Here is a 25000-nt window from a genome sequence, read left to right on the forward strand (position 1 = left end):
ACACACACTCGGCACACCGATGACGACGATGTCTGAGACAGTGATTTGCCGTGAACCTGCTTGGACTCACACAGAGTGTTAAGAAGGAAATAAAAGACACAAAACCTCCTGCATTTTGATTGGCACTTTATAAAATCCCCTTTGGAGTTATACTGAAAGTAATATTATCCTCCTTTCTGTAACACACACACACACACACACACACACACACACACACACACGTTTGTCCAGTGTCTGGACAGATGATTTACAAGAATTAATGGATTCATTTTCATCATATCGGCTGTGTGATGAATCATTCCATTAATCATGGCTTTTCACAGGAGAAGGAAATGGCATGTAGCACCACATGTGCAGGAGTTTGGTGATTAGTAATAACTTTACAAACAGAGCCGGAACTAATCATCTCACCACCACGTCTAGTTTAATCAAAGTGCCAGTCTTACTACAATCAACTCTCTTTCTCTCTCCTTCACACACACACACACACACACACACACACACACACACACACACACACACACACACACACACACACACACACACACACACACACACACACACACACACACAACAAAAACAAAGCAACCTTCTTTCCCATTTCATACTCATGCATAGTTACAGGCTTTGAATCAAAATTTAGCAAAAGCTTTTTAGCTGGGAATCTCTCTTGTATGGAAACACCATTTATTCAGTTGGTCACATTCCCACCATACACAGTACAACATGCAATGAAATGCTTTCTAAGCATTTTACCGTTCCTCATAAAACTCCTATCCAAAGAGTTCTCCAAAAGGCACAAACTGAAGAATAAATACTTCAGTACAATTATTTAGGACATTTTTTTTTTTGTTAGTGGTCTTTGGTTAATGTTTAAAGATTCTGCAGCAGACAATTCTTGAACCTTTTTAGAAGATTTAGTAGTTGTAACCGTCCAATGGTCGAAGAACCACTGAAGAACCCATTATTTATATATATATATATATATATATATATACGAAAAAATGTAGTTTTTTAGGCACAATATACTGGGAATGTTCAGAAAAGGTTCATCTAAATTAAGAATGTCTTTCTTTGCTTATTGTATATAATTCTGCAGAACATCAAGAATGTGTTCCACAAAATACATCCAATGTCAATTTTCCCATCAGTTTACACCTGTTAAAATATTTGAACCCTGAAGTTTACTTTGGTTGCTACTTTGGTTTTAGGTTGGAGCCTAAAGAAAAGGGTTCCAGACAAAAACTCTCTAAAAAGCCATAAATATACAATAATTACAGAAGTTCTCCTTTTAATTCTCCTTTAGTTCTCCATAAGTGTCCACTCACATGTTTGAAGGTTCTTTGAATATTTGCAGACAAATTCTTTTTCTTAGGAAGTTAGGGTCAGGTCATAAGGTCAGCTATAATTCAGCCCCCCTGAAGCAGAGAGGGTTAAGGGCCTTGCTGAAAAGCCCAACAGTGGCAGCTTGGTAGTGCTTGAGATTGAACCTCTGACCTTCTCATCAATAACCCAGAGCTTTAAACTACACTTGTTCTACTAATGATCCTTAGATCGAACATGCATACAAACAAGTCAAGGTTATTATCAAAGGGATGATTTTCTTTTCTATACGTTTTCTAAAAGTCTTTAGTTGTTCTTTCGGTGAAATCCATAAAGATTCTTTGTAGAAGTCTAAGGAAATGGTTCCAGATCACCAACTATATGTATATAGAAGAAGCATTTTCTAAGAGTTTCTTATTATGTTTTTTCCAAGGTTCTTCATAATGGTTAATGCTTACAGCTTCAGAACATATTGAAACACTTAGAGAGAAAGCTTCTGCTGGAGGAACAAAACAAAGAAGGCTTGAGAGTATTATTATTATTATTATTATTATTATTATTATTATTATTATTATTATGAGGTCATCTTTAGGTGGTTCTACTTTAAGGTACTTGCTTCCTCTTGTTCGTTATCAGTCTATCCTGATGTAATCAAGCGTTATTTATTGATCTAGGTTTTGAAAGCTGAGCTGTGGCCCTAACATTAGCTATGTTCTACTTCTCCCCCATAGCACTTTAAAACATTTATTGACTTTAGAGGGTTCTGTTATTTCACTGTTTTCTAGGCAAGGCTTTGCATGGCCATGGCAGGGGTTTCTTCAGCATTAACCTTGAGCTGAACAGCTCTCTGCAGAAAGCCCTTATCAGGGGTTTTGAGCTTCAAAGCGTCTCCTGCTGAATGTGAGCGAACAACAGGTTCATTACCGGACAGTTAATGTGGATGTTTCGGTCTTACACAACAGTCGAGACTGCTTCCCTACCACGCACCAAATTAGAGTGGGACAATTTCTGCTGTAAAGACAGAGAGAAAGAGAGAGAGAGAGAGAGAGAGAGAGAGAGAGAGAGAGAGAGAGAGAGAGAGAGAGAGAGAGAGAGAGAGAGAGAGAGAGAGAGAGAGAGAGAGAGAGAGAGAGAGAGAGAGAGAGAGGGAGAGGGAGAGGGAGAGGGAGAGGGAGAGGGAGAGGGAGGGAGGGTGGAGGGGGGTTATAAGACACTTACCAGGGAGATTCACATGTTCTTCAACTCCTACCATAGCAAATTACCATCTTATATTATTATTCAACAGAATTCCCACTCAAGGTCATTTGAGACGAGGCCACACTAAGCCGCACTAAGCATCCGTCCCTCAACAGCAGGCTTAACTTCAGTGAAGATGTAACTAGTGCCATTTGTTGAACTCTCTGAAGAAGTTTGTCCACAGTTTGAGAACATAAATGCAGAGGAAGAGGAGCTTGAGCTCTGTGCGATTTACGGTCATTAACCGAGTGAAGAAGGCCAAGAAGCCACTGAGGATTTTTCTTATGAAAAGATCTGCTATAAAACATCTGCACTGCAAGACAGGAAAAATAATAACCGTGCGTTCTTGGGGAGAAGGTTTCTATCTAGAACCCTATGGTGTGCTAGAGTTTCTTTTTCTTTTAACACCAGTTCTATTAATGTTTTACTTTCAGAAAGAAGTCCTAAAAAGGTCCATTTACGGAAGCTGAATGTGCAAAAAGAAAGAAAGTGGTACATGTACTTATTTATGGTTGTAACTAAAACCCAGGAATCTTTTTTTTTTGTATTTAAATGTAATCTTAATTGTGGAGTTTTAAAAAGGTCAAATCTAGAACCCTTATGGATTCGTTGGTCACGCCATTGGTGAAAATTTCTATGTAGATTTATACAGATTGATTCAAAGCTACATCTCTTTTAGGTAGCTGCAAAGAGTTATTGAAATGGTTATAAGTTCTAATTCAAATCAGACTAAGCTTAGAGTCGTAAAATAACCAAACCTTATGTACTGTATCAATATATGCTTTTAGACGCCTTTGTGGAAAATAGATCACAGCTAATTTTTGGCATTTATTTAAAATCTGCGAATAAAGACAACAATGAACAAATGCTGTCATTCAAGTGCTCAGAATAATCATGAGAGTTGATTTGATTCTGTATCTTGACATATTACCTCAAAAGCCAATAACCTTCAAGATCACCAAACTTTCATTTGAATCTAAAGTTTAACCATAAAATTTATATCACTGAGTGTTTAAATCAGACTTGTTTTCCCGTCTGTTGTGACATTATCTTATTTGCTATGATTGAGCAAAAATTTCCAGCCAGAGTGCCTCAGTTTAATGCCAGGCCATGGCTCGTTTGCTGCCACCCTGCAGCATTCTTTTACATTTTCCCCATGGCAGTGAGAAAGGCAAAAAACTAATGTTTAGCATGATGCAGTTTGACAGCTGCTGTTTAACACAACTATTGAAAAACAAGCTTACTGGAGAACTTTCTTCAGTTTCTCTCAGACACACACAGTACAGCTTGGGATGATTTATGAGTGATGTTATGTATGCTTGAGCTGAAATCAAAACTTTGAACACAGAATGAGCATTGACACACAAAACAACGGGTTAGGGTTAATAATGGCCCAAGTTTGATGTTAACCAGCAGCTAATACAGAGCAATAACCTTTGTTGAATTGGACGGCAGGATGTAGGCATTCCAGAGAGCATTTAATAGTATACAGTTTGAACAAGTACTGTATGAATGAATGAGTCATCAAAACATTCGAACCACTGCAGTAAAATTAAAATAGGAACATTTTTGTCCTGTTTTTTTAACTTATTTGTCTATGGCAGCAACATAAAGCTCTAAAACTCCAATTTGGTGATGAATCCTTTACGACTTGAATAACAGTGAATAACATCAAAATGACTGACGATCAGGGGAAAAGGTCCTGCTTGTGCAAAACTAAATAAATAAATAAAAAATAAATAGATTCTCCGATCTTGACTTTTGACACCATATCAGATCCCCAAACAGTGCAATTTGGCATTATCTGAGCTCATGCATCACATGGTTGTGTATTTATTCCCTCTTCCCATTATACTCTATTAGTGCTAACAGGAACTGTAAGCTATGCTGTGCTCTATATTTGAGTACAAAGTTACAATGATTGATTGGTTAAAGTTTCAGGCTACAGGCAAGTTTTCTGTCCACACAAACACAACCACCAGGTGAGTTCCTTGTTCGTTCTTTATTTAGGAAGAGAAACAAAATGCCCGGTGTCATTGTGCTTTTACATTGTTCAAACGTTGGGCAAAAATAAATACATAAATAAATAAAAGAAACCCCAAGTTGGGCTGGGAAGAAACTTCAGAAATAAGGTCATTTGATGCTATAATACAGTTTTGTAGAAATGTTTAATTCCAAAGAATTATTTACAAGCAATAAACAGCTCCCTTTTTATTCACTTGTAATACAAAAGCAGAGGTTCAGCTAATACAAGGCCAGTCTACCTGAATCTCTAAAGTTTGTGCTACTATTTATTTGTTATTCCTCAAAAAAAAAAAAAAAAAAGTCGGAAGTGTTCTCAAAGAAGTGCTTTATATATCGATCTGTCGTTCTCTCTGTCACGTGACAACGTACACGTGAGCTTTGGAAGTTTTTAGCTCCGCGTGTCCGAAACCACCACACCCTATTCACTGTATAGTGAGTGCACTACTCACTACTGGGAGTTTGGCTCTTTCAATCAAATTGTGTATAGCGCATAAGGCAAGCTCCTGAAATCCCACAATGCTTTGCGCTGGATTAGTGTACCAGACCTAAGAGATGCAAACATCCAACACGTAATGCACTTTGCAGTTCATTCTGTAGGGTATAAGGGACTAGGGAGTAGGCTGTAGAAACTAGGGTGCCATTTCAGACACATGGTTAGAAGCGCCGCTCGACCCTCGTGCACCTGGGGGGAAAAAGGGTCGGGGCGGCACCACGTGACTACGACTCTACGACTACTCTAAATAAGAGGCAGGCAGTGCATAACCGCTTAGAAAAGACCCCCCCCCAATACCCTCACCCCAACACCCCCACCCCCCTCCCCACCGTTACCTACCCTCAGCCCATGGTCTATATCCACTAATACTACACTGGCATTTCCCTGATATTGAGCTTCTTCTTCTGCACAACTACTAACGGTATTGGATTAAAATCGTGATTAAAAATGTTATAGCTATTATTGGTTTATTTCTTGTTTTTTTTATTTGTTTGTTTTGTTTTAAAAAATACCATGCATTATTGCTCTATTAATTTTTAATGACTCCCGAGAAATATTGCAGACTGATTCTAACTAGATATTCGCAGAACAAAAAAAAAAAGAAAAAGAAAAAGAAAAAAGTAAGAAAGAAAAAACCAAAGCTTGATAAAATTGGCATAGATTTCCTCTTTTGCATGCAAAAAGTGGCAAACAAACAACAAAGGAACCAACAAAACAGATTGAAAAAGTGGCAAATGCTTTGGCATATTAATGGCGAAGGAAAAGTTTGGCAAAAGAATAAATTAAAGTGCAAATGAAGGTTTTACACGATTTGTATAAAATAATAAATAAGTACATAAATAAGTTATAGTTTTACCTCGACGCTGAACACTTTTGTGGCCACTGGCAGCAGTATAATGTGATCCAATACCTAGAAAAGGTTTGACCTTTTAATTGAGAGTTAGACATTTTTAATGTCTTGAGTTTTGTTTTTTTTTTTTTGTTTTTTTTTTATTATTATTATTCTTTTTTTTGGCAAAATAAGTTGCTATTTTCGGCTCGGTAGGCGAACGGCTTGGGGGAGATGGTTACGCTTGGAAAAGAAAAGTTACATGCGAATAATCCAAGTTTTCCTCAGTTCTGTTGTTGCAGGAGCGAAAAGCAAAGCTGTGGGCGCACTGTGACTCCCGTGGATCTTTCATGAATCGGCTCTGAGAGGCGAAAAGGCTCCTTTGAAGCAAGCCGACTCGTAGTGCTTGTTCAGGTACGACTTGAGTGCGAAGGTCTTGTTGCAGCGCTTGCACTTGTAGTGCTTAAAAGCCGAGTGCGTCTGCATGTGAGCGCGCAAGTTGGAGCGGTCAGCAAAGGCCTTCCCGCAATGCGCGCACCCGAACGGTTTCTCGCCCGTGTGCGAGCGCATGTGACCCTGCAACAGCCAGGGGCGGCTGAACGCCTTGCCACAGACGTCGCATTTGTGCTTGAGGTCGTGCGTGAGCAGGTGCATTGCCATGGCCGGCATGGACACGTACACCTTCCCACAAGTCGGGCACTTCTTGGCCATCTTGCTGTCCATGCTGCGGTGCGTCTGCTTGTGGCGGCTCAGGTTGGACGACGTGGCGTAGCTCTTGCCGCACTCGTTGCACGTGTGGCGTTGCGCGTTCCGCGCATTACCCACGGCCCTCCTGCGCGAGCGCCCATCCGTGATAAAGAAGGCGTCTACCGTGTAGCCCTCACTCACCGCATTGTCACCGTTGATGTACCCAGTCGAGATCTCAGAGCGCGGGCTGTCGGGCTGGTCCGAGTCCGGTGCACCGTAATCGCTGTGCAGGCTCTCGTAGATGGGTCCCGGCGACGGCACTTTGATGCCATTTTCATTTTCTGCTTCATACACAGACGGGGTTATGTAGTCGCTGATGTAACCTGCTGCTAGGAGAGAAAGAAAAAGAAAAAGCAACAGTTTAAACAGCGCCGACTCGACTCTAGAGGAAGCAATGAGTCAGGTGTTACATTCTGACATGCAACAGTCTGTATTTCTGCTCTCTCGTTTCTTTCTCCCTGTCCGTTTGTTTCGCAATCCACGCTAGAAATTGAAGATTGCATTCAGTAACAGACTTCACGTGACGGTATTCTCTCATTCACTGCAACACTCCCACCAAGAAATCAATACATCTCCATTTCAATTAGCGGGGTAACCCGTTTAAGGACAAAGGCGGCTGATCTCGCTTCAGTTATAATTGCATTTTCACTTGAGACAAAGATTCGAGCAGAAATAGGTCGATCTGCACATGCCAGAGACGTCTTCTATGAGACACGCACATGGACGTGTTTATGAACATTATTGAAATGCATTTGCGAGCAAAATGGTTTGGAGAGTGTAGTGTGTATTATATAGAGCGTAAATAATGGCTGCAAACACGATCAAGCGTTCCTTTAATACACACCGTGTGTGTGTGTGTGTGTGTGTGTGTGTGTGTGTGTGTGTGTGTGTGTGTGTGTGTGTGTGTGTGTGTGTGCGTGCGCGCAAGTGCAAGTGTGAATAATTCCATGACACGGTTCTCCGACTATTAAAAAAACAAAAACAAAGATAAAATATGATAACTTATGGATGAATGTCAAGTAACACGAGTGTTCAGGGTTTCTTATATGTTTGCAGTCATCCTCTAGATTATGCAGTCTTGCTGCGAGTGAGCAAAGTGCAACACATGAAATTGCCAATGCCAAAATGTGCAGACTCGACAAAATATCTGTAACGAGTGATGGATTGAGGGGGATGAAATAATGTAATGGTGGATCAGCACGCGTTATGAGTGATCACGTATAACCGTTAAACATCCAGCATTATCATGCAATATACACAGTTAATAAAATGTAATGTAAATCATATTTTCCCCCATCCCTGATCGTCCTACAGGTCGCCTATTCATCACCCACACTACATCAGCGCACTGTTCATTCCGTCATTTTTACCTTTTTCGTGAAATCGGAGGCTGAGGTCCGCTCTGGATCTGCCATAAGAGCTCTCGAGGTCAGCAGACGAGAAATCATCGAGCTTAACCTTTTTGACCAGGAAAGACCTTGGCATGTTTCACGTTGCAGCAAAAAACACACCACTCGTCCGTCCACCCGCTCGGTCAGGTCTCTTGCTCTTCATGCACCGTCGAGGCAAACCCCGTTTTTTGTTTGTTTTTGTGTTTTATTGTTATTTGCTTTCTTTCCGTTTTGCACCGGTGCTCCTTTGCTTAGACGCAGGCACGGGGCGACGGCAGACACCTCGCCCCCGTTAGTGAGCTTCTCGTGCCGTCGCGTCGCTCTAAGCGGAAATGCAACTTCAGCACCGGATAGCTCCTTTCTCCTGGCGCGCGCACACGCATATAGCACCGGACAGCTCACGTCGCTCCGAGCTGTTTGCGCTTTATTCTCCGAGCCTTGAAACGTGAAATCTGCTGCCTGGTTGTCGTTACTTCCAGTTGTTTCCTTCCGTCCCCACGAGTACCTTTTTTTTTTTTCTTTAAATAAACATTTGGGCAAATCGCAAACAATCCAAACTGGCAAAAAAAACAACAACAAAAAACAAAAACAACAAAAAAACAAAAAAAACTAAGGGAGAAGAAAAAAACAACCGAAACTGGTAAGCAGGTCTGCACGCGTCCGCGAGCCGGTCGGTCTGAAGGCGTCGCGCTTTCTGAAGTCTGATGATCAGCTGTTGGGATTTATATAGCTGTGATCAGGTGGGAATGAAGATGGAAGTGCTTAATTTAATCCATAAAAAATCTCCTGGGACTAACATTGAACTAGATGATTTAATGACGATATGACACGTCAACGCTTTCGCCATTTTTACCCCCTGAAGGAAAGTTCTTGGATAACAGAGCGAGACCGGAATATGGTAAAACATTTTCTGCGTCCTTTGTTAATGTTCAACTTCTCCTTAATTACATGTCATAAAGATTTCTATATTTCTGATTTAACAAATTATATGTATTTATATACAAGTAGCATTTCTCACAAATTTGGTCATGGTGCATGACATTTACGCGTTATATTATATACGTTTAATGTCTCTTGCTGGTGTTAATGATTTAACAAAAACTATTATGGGATGCATAGTTGCAGTGTTCACTTTTGCCCCCCCCCCCTTTTTTTTTTCAGCATGCATTGAATAATTCCTCCCTTCCGCGCCGCACTTTTCTGTAAACGCTACAAGACGCCAACCAAGAGATCAGCCGCCGGCTGTGGCCCCAGGCTCCCCAGGTCATTGTTTTACATCACAGCCCATAAACCAATGGTTTTCTTCTCATGCAAATAGCACGAACCGAGTACCAGAAGGTCCGCTTCCTCGGTGATTCCTGCAGAAGCCATATGCGTGCAATTAAGAGCGATCAAGAGAAAGAAAGAGAGAGAGAGAGAGAGAGAGAGAGAGAGAGAGAGAGAGAGAGAGAGAGAGAGAGAGAGAGATCTTTCTGCTGTCCGACATCATGTTTTTCATTGTTTAGATCTACAACAGGACGCATATTATAGCCTCCTGGCTTCCAAAAAAAAAAAAAAAATGCTGAGTATGCATTAATTATGGCCCCCGTCATACCACCATGCACTTGATTATAACCTCAGTCCTCAATCAAAATCTTTCTTCTTCGTTGCCTGGCTAATTGTTGCTGCGTTTGGTCGAGTAGGTTTTATTGCACTGTACACGAATAGATACGCAGGAGCCCAACAGCATCACCTTGTAAGGTTAAAGTTGTAAAAGATTTGCAAAGGAAGTGAGGCGTTATCTCTTTGGTGCCTTGGTGTCCTGTATGGGATGCTGGAAGCTGTTTACTGACCATGAAAGTTGGAAGGAAATCTTGAATGAAATTGAATGAGGATCATTGAAATGAAATGAAAAATACGGTCGCACGTGCAAACTTTTTTTTTTTTCTTTTACACGTGTATATGTTCACGAAGCAGGTATGAACTAACAGCTCGCGCAACCGCTTAGGGCGAGAAATGAAGCAACAGCGCGCGGCGACCGGATGAGGGAGAAGGACAAACTCGAGCAAAGTGCTGAGATCAGCTGAAACAGAGAGAGAGAGAGAGAGAGAGAGAGAGAGAGAGAGAGAGAGAGAGAGAGAGAGAGAGAGAGAGAGAGAGAGAGAGAGAGGCTCGTCTCATTTGCATAATAATAATCCTTTGTGCACCGGAACTCTGAAGCGACTTGTCGAGGTCCGAATCAAAGAAAGCCGCTGACATTTAATTCCGGTGCGTTTTAACGAACACTTATTCACAACGTGTTGCTCTGTAAACAAGGCTTTTCATCTGTTTCCACGTTACAAAGAGAAGCTCACAGTTAAGGAGATGCGTTCGGGTGCTTTAAATATAAACAGTTTGATTTAATCAAGTACAATGTTTAGAGCCCTGAGGAAAAAGCCAGAGGTGACAGTGGCATGGAAAAGCTGCCTGAGGTAACAGGAGAGGAATCAGACTCTATGGAGAACCTGTATGTATAGAATACAAACAAAATGTACTAAGTGTGTTTATAGGATGTTCCATATAAGCAGATTGTAAATAAGAGTCCTGGGATGAGTACAGGACTGCAGTCTTTATGATTACAGCAGCAGCTCTGCACTATTCAGGTCAGATTATATACTACACTAAGCATAAGTCTTGGGTATGTTTGAGTTGTGCTTGCTGAAGATCTTATCCCAAAAACCATGTATTTTATGCTATAATAATAATTTTCACTTCACCATAAAGGCTTTCCACTATCTTTTGGAGCTTGGCTGTGGGGATTTTACTCCTTCAGCTATAAGAGCTTTAGCGAGGTCAAGCACTGATGACAGACGAGAAGGTCTGGCCACTTGTATATTCTTCCAATCTAACATTGTCTTCATGGAGCTCGCTTTGTAAACAGGGGTATTTAGGATAGAAGACTTTATTCTGTCACATATACATTACAGAACAGTGAAACTCTTTCTTAACATATCCCAACTTTGGAGGTTGAGGTCTGAGCACAGGATCAGCAATGATACAGCACCACTGGAGATGGTTAATGACCTTGGTCAAGGGTCCAACAGTATCAGCTTGGCAGTACTGGGGCTCAAACCCCAATCCTCTGATCAACAATCCTGAGCCTTAACCACTTGAGCCATGCTCTTTCTGCTCTTTCTCATTCTGGATCGTTTGGACTCATTTGATCTAGTGAAGAGAAATATTAATGTTACAGCATATTGAGGTGTTGTGGACATTTTTGTCTGTCCAAGTTTCTGGCTAGAGTTTGAAGAAAACCCACATACATTTTTTTTATTATTATTTATTTTTTTTTATTCCTGAAATATATAACTCTTCAGAGAGTTTCCCAGAGCAGAACTGGACACAACCAAAACTTTTTTCAGAAGATAAGATTGAAAAAATAAATAAATAGATAGATAGATAGATAGATAGATAGATAGATAGATAGATAGATAGATAGATAGATAGATAGACAGACAGACAGACAGACAGACAGACAGACAGACAGACAAATAAATAAATAAATATCACATCTTTAAAAAGTTCTTTTTAATTTCACTGAAACTTTACTGTTCCTTTTGAAGTAGGTGGTTCTTGGCAACATTTTAGTAGCAGATTCTAAGACTGTGTAAGATGTGACAGAAGATTGGATAGAAACTGTTTGACGTTTAGCAGCAGTGTAATTTCTCTTCTTTCAGTCTGTATTTGCTGTTTTTAGTGTGTGGAGTTGATTTAAAAAATATATTCAATTATTCATTCATTCATTCAGTCAGTCATCTTAATGTAAATGTTATTAGACTCTGCTAACACTCACTGTGTCTGGAAATGATCCCAATAACAATGAGGTTGGACATTTCTGGATGCTTGTAACTGGCAGGTCTTTATTAGAATCTCCCTCTATAAATAATAAACATATTTTTATAATAATAAGAAGCAATGGAAAGAGATTTGCTTTATAAAGTAACTTCGTGATCATTTCTGATATAAAAGCACACATTCATGCCCTCATTGCCCTGTATCTGCCCCCGCACTGGAGCACTCTGGCTCTATAACAGCCTTTACGTAATGCGATGCTTCAGCTTTTATAGTCTTCCTGGCCACATTAATAGGAACACCCTGGTCATTCACACATCCTGTAATATTTTATCAATCTTTTATCAAGTGTCAGCTTCTAGTTCTTGACTGAAAGGAGTGAGGCTGATGAAGTGGTCTTCTGCTTTGTAGTATATAAAATACCTAAAGCATTGATATGTGAGATGTTTGTTTCCTCATGACATTTATAACAAGTGGCAATTGTAGTTCCTGGACCAGTCTGGATATTCTTCTCTGTCCTTTCACATTAGCTAAATATTTACACATTAGCTAAAAAATGCTGCTCATTGGAGGTTTTCGGTTTGTTTATTGTGTGTGAAAATAGACAAACTGTCTGAAATACTCAAATCAGACAGTCTGGCACGAAGAAGCATTAAGAAGTCATTGAGAAAAGTCCCTGAGGTCTTTCTAGTATCTGTGTGATTTTATACATTACAGTACACTGTTGCCATATGATTGGCTACGTATACAAGTGTTCCTAATAAACTGTCCAGAGATTACAGATTGTATGGTTTTTTTTGTCTGCTTTTTTTTGTACGGTTTACATTTGCATGTTCAGACAGATGGATTGGATGCAAGTGTCATATCTCATTCACATTTGTAAATTAGACACAGTAAGGCATAAACGCCCGTAGCTATTTGATATGCCACTTTAAAGCCGTGAGTGTAATGTTCGGCTCAGTTAAACGACGTGTAGGAGGCTTTTTTTTTTTCTTCTCGAGTGCTCCAGCTCTCAGATCATTACAGCCTATTTTGTTATGAGAAGTTATGAGAAATCCCAGAGAGGGCACATTATAGTGCATAACTGCTTAGGAAGCGCTTATTCAGGTCTATGCAAAGCAAAAATTGTTATTAAGAACCTTAAAATAAACATTATGTTGTCCGGAAGCAACAATGTAAGCAACAGTCACTTCTTAGTGATTTCTAATTTTTTGAAGATGTGTATGAAAGTGTTCATGGTGTGCTGGGATGGGATGTGATATGAAACGAGAGGGATTACGGTGGCTAAGTGAACAGTAGATGCTAGCTAGCTTGCTAGTTTGTTCCACCAATGCAAATTTCCAGTATTATATAACATACATGAGTCAATCACTAAATACATACTTTATACTTCACACTTACACTTAACACAATGTACTTGGCTAGTAAAAAAAAACAAACACGTAATACGACTCGATTAGCTTCAGCTATGGTGAATAGAACCGTGCGAGCTATTTTAAAAGACACTTGTAAGACGTCTCGTCGAACGAAATGTCGTCGAATATTTAAAAAAAAAGTCAACTAGCATCAGAGCCTGGTAGCCCCGCCCCTTTTTCCTGCTACATAACCAAAGCTGTGAGCCTTGAGAGCACAAAACGTCCAAACTTCCACACTACAGTTGAATCAGTGCATCGTCCAAGTGCTCGAAGTGCACTTTTTTTTAGTTGAACACACTTCACGCACTATTAAAACTACAAACTGCATAGAATAGTGTATAAGTATGCGATTTGGGACACACTTTTATATCTATACTAACTTGAGATGAAATATTTTACCAGGCAGAATTATTTGTGCTTGGTTTAATAGTTCATGCACAATGATGTTTTATTGACTATCCAAAATTTGGCTCTTAATTATTTATCTTAAAGGAGGCTCTGTGTGTATAGAATAGTTCTATCCTACAGTATAGTAACCTGGTACTTTCCAAATCCTTGTCATGTGTGTAAAGAAAAACAAGAGCATGTAGAGTAGCTGATGGAGCTACATTTAATATCCATGGAGATCTAGACATTGATGTGGTATCCTGGAAAAGCATCAAAAATTTCGCTTTTGAGGATCGGATAAACGCTGGATTTTCCAAATGATGTGAACTTCATGGTCAAGACTCATTCATTTGCATGACTTTCTTAAACAGTTGTTTCTATAGGAACATCGATTTAATATTTTCACACGCCTTAAACTCAACTGAACTCAACTCTGAACAAAACGTCTGTGATCGGTTGCTTTACATGTCGCCATCTTGGGCGGTCCTTCGCCAATAAGAGTTGCATTGGAGTCCAGAACTTGTGACATCATTCTGAAGATCAACTTTCTTACCTTGTCTTTGCATCTGAATGGCAAATTTGTGTTGTCTAACTAACAACAAGTTTAACAATTATGAGTAATACTCTTACAAATTGTAGGTCAGACTGCAGTACTGAGTGTGTTAAAAGGATTTTCATTACAAGCATCCTGTTTTTTGTTTTTTTTGTGTATGTGGTTTTTTTTTTTCTTTTTTTTTGTTATTTTAAAATATACAGTATAGTACCCACTGTAATGAAACGTGGGCAAGAGCAATCTTTAGGCTATTCATTCAAATGAGACCATTCACAGCCATCCTTGGGGCATCACATACAAGAAATTTCAGGCTATCCACATACAGTACGTCCATCTGTTAGCAGCAGCAAGTGATTCTCAGGTCAAGGAGATTCCTTGTAAAAATGCAGTATCGGAATGGATTAAGCACACCAGCAGTCCGGCTAAGGATGTCTAAGAAAATTTTTAAGTGAGGGGGCACGGTGGCTTAGTGGTTAGCCCGTTCGCCTCACACCTCCAGGGTTGGGGGTTCGATTCCCGCCTCCGCCTTGTGTGTGTGGAGTTTGCCTGTTCTCCCCGTGCCTCAGGGGTTTCCTATGGGGACTCCGGTTTCCTCCCCCGGTCCAAAGACATGCATGGTAGGTTGATTGGCATCTCTGAAAAATTATCAGTAGTGTGTGAGTGAATGAGAGTGTGTGTGTGCCCTGCGATGGGTTGGCACTCCGTCCAGGGTGTATCCTGCCTCGATGCCCGATGATGCCTGAGATGTTCGGATAAGCGGTAGAAAATGAATTAATTAATTAATTAATTTTTAAGTGACCTAGTAAAAAGACATCCAGGTAACAGAACAGATTTGTGTCGATGAGCGAACGAACGAATCTGCAGATTTTTTTTTTCCTCGTCAGTCTTAACTTTAGCAGAGATGAGGTAAAAGATGCTGGTAATCAAAGTCAGAACTCATTTCCTGTTGTAGATGCATTAAAACACCTGTAGATTCAACCTGACTCTTTGGGAACTTTTCTTATTATCATACATCCCTAAGACCGGCATAGAGAGAGATTCACACAACATTTGCACAATTAGATGATTAGACCAGTTTCATTCAGTGAGGTTAATCATGAAAAAAAATACAATGCGAAAAACAGAACTAGAAAAAAACGAATAAAAAAAAATACACTGGAGACTATATATTTCTGTGTGTTCTTTTATATAGCGTCAATTGATTTTCTTTCAGTTTTAAAAAAATATTGATAGCGTTACACTCACAACATCAACACTAAGTACTTATATAAAAAATACCTTTAGCTATTGGAGATATATATATATATATATATCACTATCCATGATAGTAGTCTTGTGCAGAAAACAATTTTTCATTATACTGTACACCTCAATCTATCTGAAGCTGCAGTCCATCACTCACATCGCACACGTTTTCTGTGTGGAGTGAAGCAGAAGGGAGGGATTTGAGCTCAGAACACCACATTTCCTCTCCTAAAGTGGCACTATGCGTCGCTCGTGGTTTCGCTGAAGCCTGTGTTTTCTCTAGCACCTCGATGCATATGCATGGAGGCAGTTTCTGAAATAGAAAAGGATTAAATGTGATGCTGATGGCCCTACAGATCTGAATAAACTGCAGCTTCACAGTCTGTTAGTACTACTTATTAGATCTAGTGATAGGATGAGAGTAATATACCGTAATTAGCCGGCATCGCTAACTCCAGCAATATGGCTGATTGTAGAGCTCTATTCTGGAGCTGGGCACGTTGCGAGCCGATGAATGAGAATCAGACTGCATTGAGAATAAATTAGCATGCTTTACTTTGGGTTTACTCACTATGAGCCATGTTCAGAGCTGCATCAATATTTACATAGGGGGAAAATACGTATACATATTTAAGGACAGTTTTCTCTGTGGCAAAAATCGATTTGAACCATTTTCACCAGTACTACCAGTACACCGGTGTTCTGTTCCTCTCGACATAACAAACGTTCATTTTTCAATCAGCATGAACAAATGAATAAATTGTTTATTAATCTGCAAGTCCGATATAAAATGAGTTGTTTGAATGCAATGCAAATGTGCTGACAGTTTATTTGCCACGGAGCTTAATGTAGCTAGTAGATGCTACGACATGATGCTGAAATCTCAATGTCTACAATTTATGGACGATATTTTTCAGTCATTTGATAAACAATCATGTTGATATTTTTAATATTGGACTTGAGTAGAATTTCGGTGCCAATTCTTTGAGTGCATTTACAGTACATACTGTACAGCCCAAGACAAACATTTCAGCACTGACATATCGTGGTTGTATCGTAGTCTTAGACAGAGCTTCCTCACCTGAGACGATATTATTGAGTGAAAATGTCCGAGGTCAGAATTACGCTTAACTAAGACATGCCTCTGTAGCACCACGTGAGGTCTCTATTAAATAATTACAAGTAATCATTTTTGTAATAAACCTCAGTGCATGCACTTGACTCTGAATACACCCCTAAATAGTCATGTAATATATTGTACTTATTTTATTTGTATTTATATTTATTCATCGTCATTCCTGAAATGAGAAACAGGTGATGAAATATCGGCTCCTACTTGGGATATCCTTTGTTTTGTGTGTTAATGCTAGCAGAGTTTTACACACCAGGTTTATGAGATATCTACTCAGTTCCTCTCCTCATCCTCTGCTCCACTGCTTTTGAAGATACGGACCACCCCTGACCCTTGCTCTCCTGACCCTCCATGCTCCACTGGTCATTAGGAGAGGGGGAGGATGAAGACTCTGCGGGGTCCCCAACCCCTTTGTCCCTTCTTACACTCTAACAAATGCATGCATCACTCACATGTGGGGCTTCTCTTGAGAAAATCACCTATCACCCTAATCTGTGCGCCTCTCCAGACTTGAGAGACATTAATCTTATTTGTCGTAACCAGTCTCTGGGGAGTGGACCGCACGGGGCCGACCCCTATACCCAGCTGGGGAATGAGGGGTTTGGAGCCACCGTATCTCCCCAAACACACTCCCTGAAGCTAATTTGATGTGAAAGTTAAAGAGGCAAAAATGGGAACAAAGACAACATTATGCAGATTCCTGTTTGATTTTCATTTGCACTCCTTTGTAGCCACCCCTCCCTTCTTTTTCGTCTCTGCCTTTTCTCAGTCCCTTGCATGAGGCGATTAGGGAGGCCGAGCCAGGCAGATGAAGCCGCTTTGGCTCACTGATCGTAGACAGGTCTGCCAGCGCCGTTCTTATGGAGTCATCACCTGGCTAATTACAGTGTATTGCGCATTGTTGAACTTGATTATCGTTAGGAACATTGCGGGAGGCGGACGGTGAGAAAAGCAATCGGAATTCTTGAATGGTAGAGCCATTCAGGGAAGTTCACCTTGCATTTAAAATCAGTTTCAAAGGCATCAAAGCCCATTGTGAATGCTAACGCACTTGCATGCACAAACCTACTCCAGTTTAACTTCAGAAGCTAACCAACAACACGAAGCAGCCAGTAAAACGACCCTATGCAATATGTGAGGTCCAGTTTTTATATCCCCTACACTACATGACCTTTAATTGGGTTTATATTGCTGCTGCTTTTGTCTTGTCAAAGCTTTGCCATTTGCTGTCATTAACAGACCAAGGTAGACCTAAAAACGTCCAGGCCACTGCCTATTAATGGTGAACACTTTAAGAGATTAAAATAAAGAAAAGGCCAACTGGTAAATTGAGGGTACACATGTGGAGCGAGGAACTCTAACCTGTTTTCCATAGAGCCGATCAACAGGGGAATTGGCTAGATTAGCATTTTTATTGCGTGGCAGAGAACAAGAGGGGCCCACAACCCAGAGGCCCCCCTTCGTACAGTCCACCCCAACTCTCTTCAACCCTACCCCCCCATCTGGCTGCTCTGGCAGGCTGAATTCTCTGTTCCCTTTCTGGTGCTGCAGTGTCACCTGTCCCTCTGCTTCGCAGACGTGCCAACGATGGCTCCTCGCCTCTGGCACGTCCCCAAGCTCAGGCCTGTTTGTATGTGCACCTGTGCGCCTGCTTGTTTTGTTTAGACAAAATGTGATCTTGTACAATGTGCATGCCCACGGATGACTACCGTTCAGGCGGGATACTGATCATTCCTAACGGTATATAGTCATTATGAAAGAATAACAATCTCTACGGCGCGTTGCATAGCAATTCCCTGGTGTGTATTTGCCTGAATATTAAAACCATGCAGTCTCACTGTAGACTCAGCGGTGAGTCAATCTGCTGTGTGTTTTCACTCGATAGCCAGCAGCTACCAGCCATGTCTGAACCTCCTCTCAATACAAACACACACACCCACACGCTGCGGTCGCAGTATGAGATGACTGCTGTGAACTGTACTCAGTGCACCAGCGTGGGAGAACCAGTCTACGATCTTCGCCTCCTTTCTGTGTGTGTGTGTGTGTGTGTGTGTGTGTGTGTGTGTGTGTGTGTGTGTGTGTGTGTGTGTGTGTGTGTGTGTGTGTTTGTGTGTGAGAGAGATCAGAGACGTCTGCTGAGGGCTCTGAGGAGTGGCCATGTATCAGATTTTTCTCTGCTGGGCTCTTTTCAATTAGTCAGCTCTTCCCTTCCAGCCTTATTGCATCCTTTTACCACCTGAGGAAGTTACCATGTGGAATTCTATTCTAAGAGCCGTCACAAGCTCAGCCAATCAGATGTTCCGATCACTCACTTGCCTTTTCTTGATCTCAGATGTTTTTTCTTTTATTATTATTATTATTATTATTATAATTTTTTTAGATTTTTGTATCAGGTACCAGGTGTGCACGTGTGTGTGTGTGTGTGTGTGTGTGGGTGGGTGTGTGTCGGAAAGTTTTTTTTTTAACATGGAGCAGCCTGTCAATGGATTGTGCATCACTGTTCTGTAGTCTGCACAGGTTTGTGTGGAGAGAGCAATCTCATTATCCTCTAAATGGGAGAAGCAGAGTCTATCAGCGTCAAGAGACCAACATCAGGTACAGAGGAATGGGGGCGTTTGTAGTTCTCAGAACAGATAACCTCTTGCTTTTTCTCTTCCCCTCCCGCTCTATGTCTTGTTTTTTCCTCCTCCTCCTTCCTGCTCTGCCACATTTTCTCTCTCTCGTTTAGGGACGATGCTCTGATGTGTTGATTGTTCCGCTATGCAGTCTTTCTCTTATTAGTGCTGGACTGAAATGTGACACCACTGCACTGACTCAGCGCATAGCATCCTATTAAAGTATGGAGATAATGAGGCCTGTTAGATGTGACAAGCCTTACAACACTGCACAATGCTTCTCCTGGTCTGCTGAAAGATCACTTGAAATTGACTCGGAGGCAATTATCGAACCACCTGTGTCTTCTCATCTGCTACGGGTTTGTCACCATCTAGTCGACCCATTTGTCCTTGAAAAAGATTAGATTTCTCTGGATGTGTCACAAGGGCAAGGCACTTCATACTACATTACCAACTGTAGCAAAGCTTGAGCAAGTGCCTGAACTTTATTGGCTGCCATCTTAGACAGTAATCTCTTATTGTTGATAAAACAAGAGTTTGTTTACTTCAGGGGGTCCTGTAGGGATCTTGGTCCATTGTGCATCCATGGTGCGCAAATCTCTACGTTCCCTGGTCTGCCTGCCATGGAGTACCTCTTCTGGCCCCCTCAACAACGCCCATCTAACCAAGAACCAAAGATCGTATATAAAAAGATCAACTGTATGTCCAAGTAGCATTGACACATTCTACCACACATGCCCCACATGTTGGTGGCTTCACAAGGCCACATGTTGGTGGCTTCACAAGGCCACATGTTGGTGGCTAAACAAGGCCACATGTTGGTGGCTAAACAAGGCCACATGTTGGTGGCTTCACAAGGCCACCAACAATGTGGAAGCTTCACCCTACCACTCCAATGGATTCTTCTTTTGTCTTTTGGTAGAAAGACCTAGATCATCCATGCCACCAATACAAGACTTAAGCTTCTTCCTTAAGGTCCTTACGTCAGATTTTTTAAGAGTTCCCCCGCAGTGATTTCCAAACCCTTTGACATTCGCTGCACAACAATACGATAAAAGTAAAGAATGATCTTCTGCCATGTATTATGCTGCTATTTGACATTTTGTACCTCGCTCTTGCTTCTGTTTACCAAGTGGTTTATTTACAGAAAACTGTCTGCATAATTTTCTAGTCATAACCTGCTATGACACTTCAGCTGCCCAGCTACATTCTGCTCTTATAATCCATCCAAATATTTTTCTGTTGTCCTTTACACAACAGATATAGATCGTATTAAATTACTATAACTAGAACACTGCCAAGTGTGAAGATGAATATGGGAATATGCAAGTGAGTAAAAACTGGTGTGTATTTTTGGGGGAAAAAGCAACAATCGTAGTTACCAGGCAGACAGAATCAAGATGATCCATAATCATAAACAAGATTAGACTTGCAGTTTTGAGCACAGAAGTAGAACTAGAGATAATAAAACATATTGTAAACCCAATAAATGATTGGAAGAAGGCTAACTAGGTTTTGCTGCAAAACCAAAAGACCAGAGGGGTCCAGCATCGGGTCATCCTATAGTACACGCATGAACCCTAACAAACACAATGCTTCACAATAGAAAACAATGCATGCAACACAATTATCCAGCATAAAATACACACCAGCTGGAATTTTGGCTCAACTCCACCCAGCACCACCTAGGTAGGTGAAGATGGATCAGGTCCAACTCCAGCTCATAGACTTTCTATTTATCAGTGAGGGGTCGGTGCTATTACCCGTCTCCTGTCCTGACTGAATTCCTATAAATAGCTAAATTCATTTCTCTCTGGCTTAACGTTACATGCTGATTGCTTTCATAGTATTCATAACACGGCCATTTTTATAAAATATGCTCACCAAGAATTCTGGTCACTTCAGAGGTTTCATTAGACTCAAACCTTTTACCCAAATCCAGTGATCCTCTATTTGTGGAAATGGTTTTAGGTCCGTGTAGATGACATCTTAGTCACGTGCATGGTTTAGGATGGTATATGTCTGGTGTCTTTTGAACCAAGAGCCTTGGTTTTGTTGCTAAGCAGGAAATATGATGGATGTCATGGTTTTAAGGGGCTAAACAATTCTACTTTGCACGTCCTTGACAGAAAGGTAAGAGGCAGAGGCCCAGACTTGCACCTTTGGCCTCTAATAATGTCCGTGTTATGATCGAGTCTCAAGTGCTAAACCATCAAGACTAAAAATAAAGGCTACGAGTGCTTTCAGTTATGCAATGCTTCATCTATATAAATTGAACCCCAGGGTGTTTTACTGCTGTGTGCGGTTCGTTCAGGGCAAAGGCTGTATCTCAGTGGTTAATGCTGTGTCTGCTTAAGGTGTTATCTTTGGCATGGGTGTGTGTTTACATTCATACATCTGAGTGTTTTTTGAAGTCTGCTCACAAGCAGGATAAAGGGCTTTGGGCTCTTTTACTACGCTGCAATGCCTTTGGAGTGCTTTGGGGTGCATGCTATTGTGTTGTTCTGTATCACCCCAGGTTCCCCGTGGAGCAAGTCTTCATGCTTTAATCAGTGATTTGGATGCAGTGTACATGCCTGAAGCAGTGAGGCTGCACACTGAGCTCAGCCACTGTGCAGAACACACTTTTTTAGCATCTCCTGCAACGACAAACCCTGGGTCCTGGGTGAATCTTCAAATGGAGCCACTGACCATTGGCCAGTCAGTCTGGTACTGATGGCATGTAAGGTCACAGTCGTGCACATGAACATGGAAGGGTGTTTGATAAAAAATCTGCCATTGCACATCAATTTTGGTTTCGGTGTAGCACTGTATGCATCATGGCTTTTCAACCATCCCTTCAACCAAACCTAAGCAAGACAGCTGTAATGGAAGAATTGAAGAGCATAAAGGCTGGAAAGCACAGGGTAGATTATAGACATGGCTGTTGGCAGGCGGTGACATTTTCTATGCGTGTGCACTTGTGCACGGGCATATGTGTGTGCCGGACCCCCCATTCACATAGTCGCTCGCCCACCCCTCCTTTTCATCCTCCAGATGGCTCAGGTGATGTTGGCTGAGTTTGTGCAAGGGTGTGTGTGTGTGTGTGTGTGTGTGTGTGTGTGTGTGTGTGTGTGTGTGTGTGTGTGTGTGTTGTGACTAGGGAGAGGATATGAAGGGGGGACACTCCATCAGACATATGTACCCTGAATATCGCTATGTAAACATCTGCAGTGACATGACAGGCTCAGATTAATCACCCCAGTCTGGGCAGCCAGCAGTCCTCCTGCTAAGACCCAGCTTGCTTACACTGCTGCTTCGAACACAAAGCAAGCTCGCCTCCAACACGTGCCAGTGTGAGACTTCTAATTGGAGGTCTGTATTTCAGAGGCCCGATTCAAAAGAATTAAACCTTGTTCACATTTCAGACAATAATAAGTTCAGTGTTTGAGTTGAGTCAATCAGGTTCAAATGATGCATCGCATTCAAATATTCAGTATTTAGTCTGTGTGTTTTCTCTCTTAATGCTGTTCTTTAGGAGTCGCTAAAAGAAATCAACCGGTCCGAGACCTGAAAGCATATCTGTGAGGTGGTTTCGGTCCGCTTACAAGTGATCTCTAGAGAGGTTTTGATTGCATTATGAAAGAGATTCAACTCGGAATCAAGCCGACTGCAGGGAGTGACCCGAGCGAATACCGCGTGTATTTTGGGTTGCAGCTTTTTTTGGAGATGTGAGCTGCTAAACTGAGACACACAGTGCAAACTGAGCCAAAAGGACAGAGCTGGGAACTGTAGCTCTGTGTTCTGATGAAGAACAAGAGAAAAGAAACACTGGATGCATACACATAACGTTTTAGATTTGCTATTTATTTGATTATTTAATCATTTCTTTAGCAATGACTCTGTGCCCTCCATGCTTGGGTGCGTTCTGTTTCTATTTTTCCGTCGTTGTATTTCTGACCAATGAATAAAAGAATTTTGCGTGGATATTTTTTAGTCCTACACACCTTCCACCTATGTTTAATGCACCTATTTATTTATTTATTTATTTATTTACTTACTTACTTACTTACTTACTTACTTATTTGTTTGTTTGTTTGTTTGTTTGCTTTTTTTTTTTCAATTCCTCACACCCTCACATATAATTCAGGTCCATCATCAAAATGCCCGAAATATCCCCCACAACATAACAATCTCTAAATTTAATTTATTATTTACAATTATATAAGCAACAGGAATAAAGTAACATGTTTAATTTAAATAAAATGATATAATATTTAATACTAAATACTTACTGGTAAAAATAAATACTGATTTTCCTACGTTCAGTATTTTATTTTTAAAATAAAATGATTGACTTTTTTCTTTTCATGATCTTCAGAAAATACTTCCTGTTATCCATGTGACTGAGATTAAAAGGCAGATTTTTAGAAATTTAGGAAAAAATCTGACGTTAAATGGATTCACACATTATTATGGTTTACATAATTTGTAATTGTAAACATCGTATATATATAAATATCGTATATTGTGTATATCGTCGCTGTCGGGCGGAAACAGTATGTCAAAATTTTGTCAATTTCATATTTTTTCACATATCGATGCTATTGGTCAGTCCCCACGTGGGTCTGTTATTTTTACAAGTTATTAACCAATCTAAAGTCTTAAAAATAGCTTGAGCGCAAATCTCTTAACTCCATTGGACACTTCATCTGTTTGCCTAATCACCTTATAGTGTTTTGTATTGCATCACTTATAGCACTTAAACCTTTAAAATAGAGTTTAGGAAGATGTACAGTATGTAACTACAGTCATTAGCTTTGGTTAACTACTGAAGCCTTGTCTCTTGTCAAAAGGCTCAACGTGACCGCAGACTTTATTGAACACTGCCGACGTCGCAGCGACGTCTGTGTCCGTACCGTTCTTATCTATGACAGCATAATCTCGTATCTCCCTGCTCCCAAGTCATAAAGCTTGTAGCTCTGATTAAACGTGACTTTGGGAAAATGTTGTGTTAATGTTGGTAACAGTATATGATAGCAATATAAGGTATAATAACAACTTTAACGACTCAAAAAAATACGACATTTTTTTTTTATTTCCTGAAAAATAATGGTTTTGGAGATACGAGGATTCCGCCTGAGACCGATATTGGTCTTGAAGTTATAGATAATTTCATTGTATGTTTACTTTATTTCCATTTTTTTAAACGATGTCCCAAATATTAAACCGGGTTATAATTTGTCTGTTACTATTTAATAATAATTGAACCGCGAACAGTGTTGGAATGCTCGAAGCTGTCAGTTTTTCCCTGCATGAAAGTCGACGCAGCTCTATCGCAGCTCTATCGCAGCTCTATCGCAGCTATTCTTCGCAACACTCTGCGTCAACAGTGGGCAGCTAGCCAAAGGGACGTTTGTTTGTTTTATTTGGATTTTTTCGTGTTTAAATGAAGCCTTTCTCGGGTGTTACACTGAGCGGTTGTCTTCAAAAGGCGATTTGCATTTCATTTGTTCTGGAATGTGCCCCAGAGGTTCACATATTCATAATGAAACACAGAGCAATCCTATTAGTACACAGTTCTCTGTCTTTTTATTGCTGGTGTTGTTTTCTACCGTTTGTTTATCTCACGGTAAGCGCAGGGAGGGCGGTCGACAAGTGGGGTTAAAAGTCAGTGCGTTTTATTATTACACATGTATAAACAGATGCATTCCCAATAAAGAAAAACAAATCAGAGAGAATGATGTTTTAACCCATTTAATCCCAGATTTTCCACCGACATCATGCCGCAACGTGAGCTATAATGATTAGAAAGCCCTG

The 25000-nt window shown here is 40.7% G+C and overlaps 1 protein-coding gene and 1 long non-coding RNA gene across 3 annotated transcripts in view; one reads left to right on the top strand and one right to left on the bottom strand.

Moving 5' to 3' along the window:
- Nucleotides 1–5417: 5417 nt before the first annotated feature.
- scrt1a (scratch family zinc finger 1a) lies at nt 5418–8162 on the bottom strand. 2 transcript variants are annotated; one of them, XM_027175697.2, is made up of 2 exons: nt 8024–8162; nt 5418–6979 (listed from the first exon to the last, which is right to left on the bottom strand). In XM_027175697.2, exons 1-2 carry the CDS (start codon nt 8136–8138, stop codon nt 6255–6257), a joined length of 840 nt encoding a protein of 279 aa, XP_027031498.1. In that variant the 5' UTR covers nt 8139–8162; the 3' UTR covers nt 5418–6254. The 2 variants fall into 2 exon arrangements, with proteins under 2 accessions (XP_027031498.1, XP_027031497.1); XM_027175696.2 differs by having other exon boundaries at nt 5418–6982.
- A 542-nt stretch (nt 8163–8704) lies between these two features.
- LOC125140118 overlaps nt 8705–25000 on the top strand; it is a 33497-nt gene continuing 17201 nt past the window's right edge. Inside the window, exons 1-2 of the long non-coding RNA XR_007139358.1 lie at nt 8705–8942; nt 9206–9307. This is a non-coding gene — a long non-coding RNA (uncharacterized LOC125140118). The remainder of the gene's footprint in view (nt 8943–9205; nt 9308–25000) is intronic.

The sequence above is a fragment of the Tachysurus fulvidraco genome, chromosome 24 (assembly GCF_022655615.1).
Source record: "Tachysurus fulvidraco isolate hzauxx_2018 chromosome 24, HZAU_PFXX_2.0, whole genome shotgun sequence".
NCBI classification, from domain to species: Eukaryota; Metazoa; Chordata; class Actinopteri; order Siluriformes; family Bagridae; genus Tachysurus; species Tachysurus fulvidraco.

What these genes read in the sequence shown, in the direction of transcription:
- scrt1a (XM_027175696.2), bottom strand. Translation starts at nt 8,138, where the DNA reads ATGCCAAGGTCTTTCCTGGTCAAAAAGGTTAAGCTCGATGATTTCTCG. An exon ending in CCTCCGATTTCACGAAAAAG is followed by an intron (nt 6,983 to 8,023) that starts GTAAAAATGACG and finishes TTTCTCTCCTAG; the next exon opens with CAGCAGGTTACATCAGCGAC.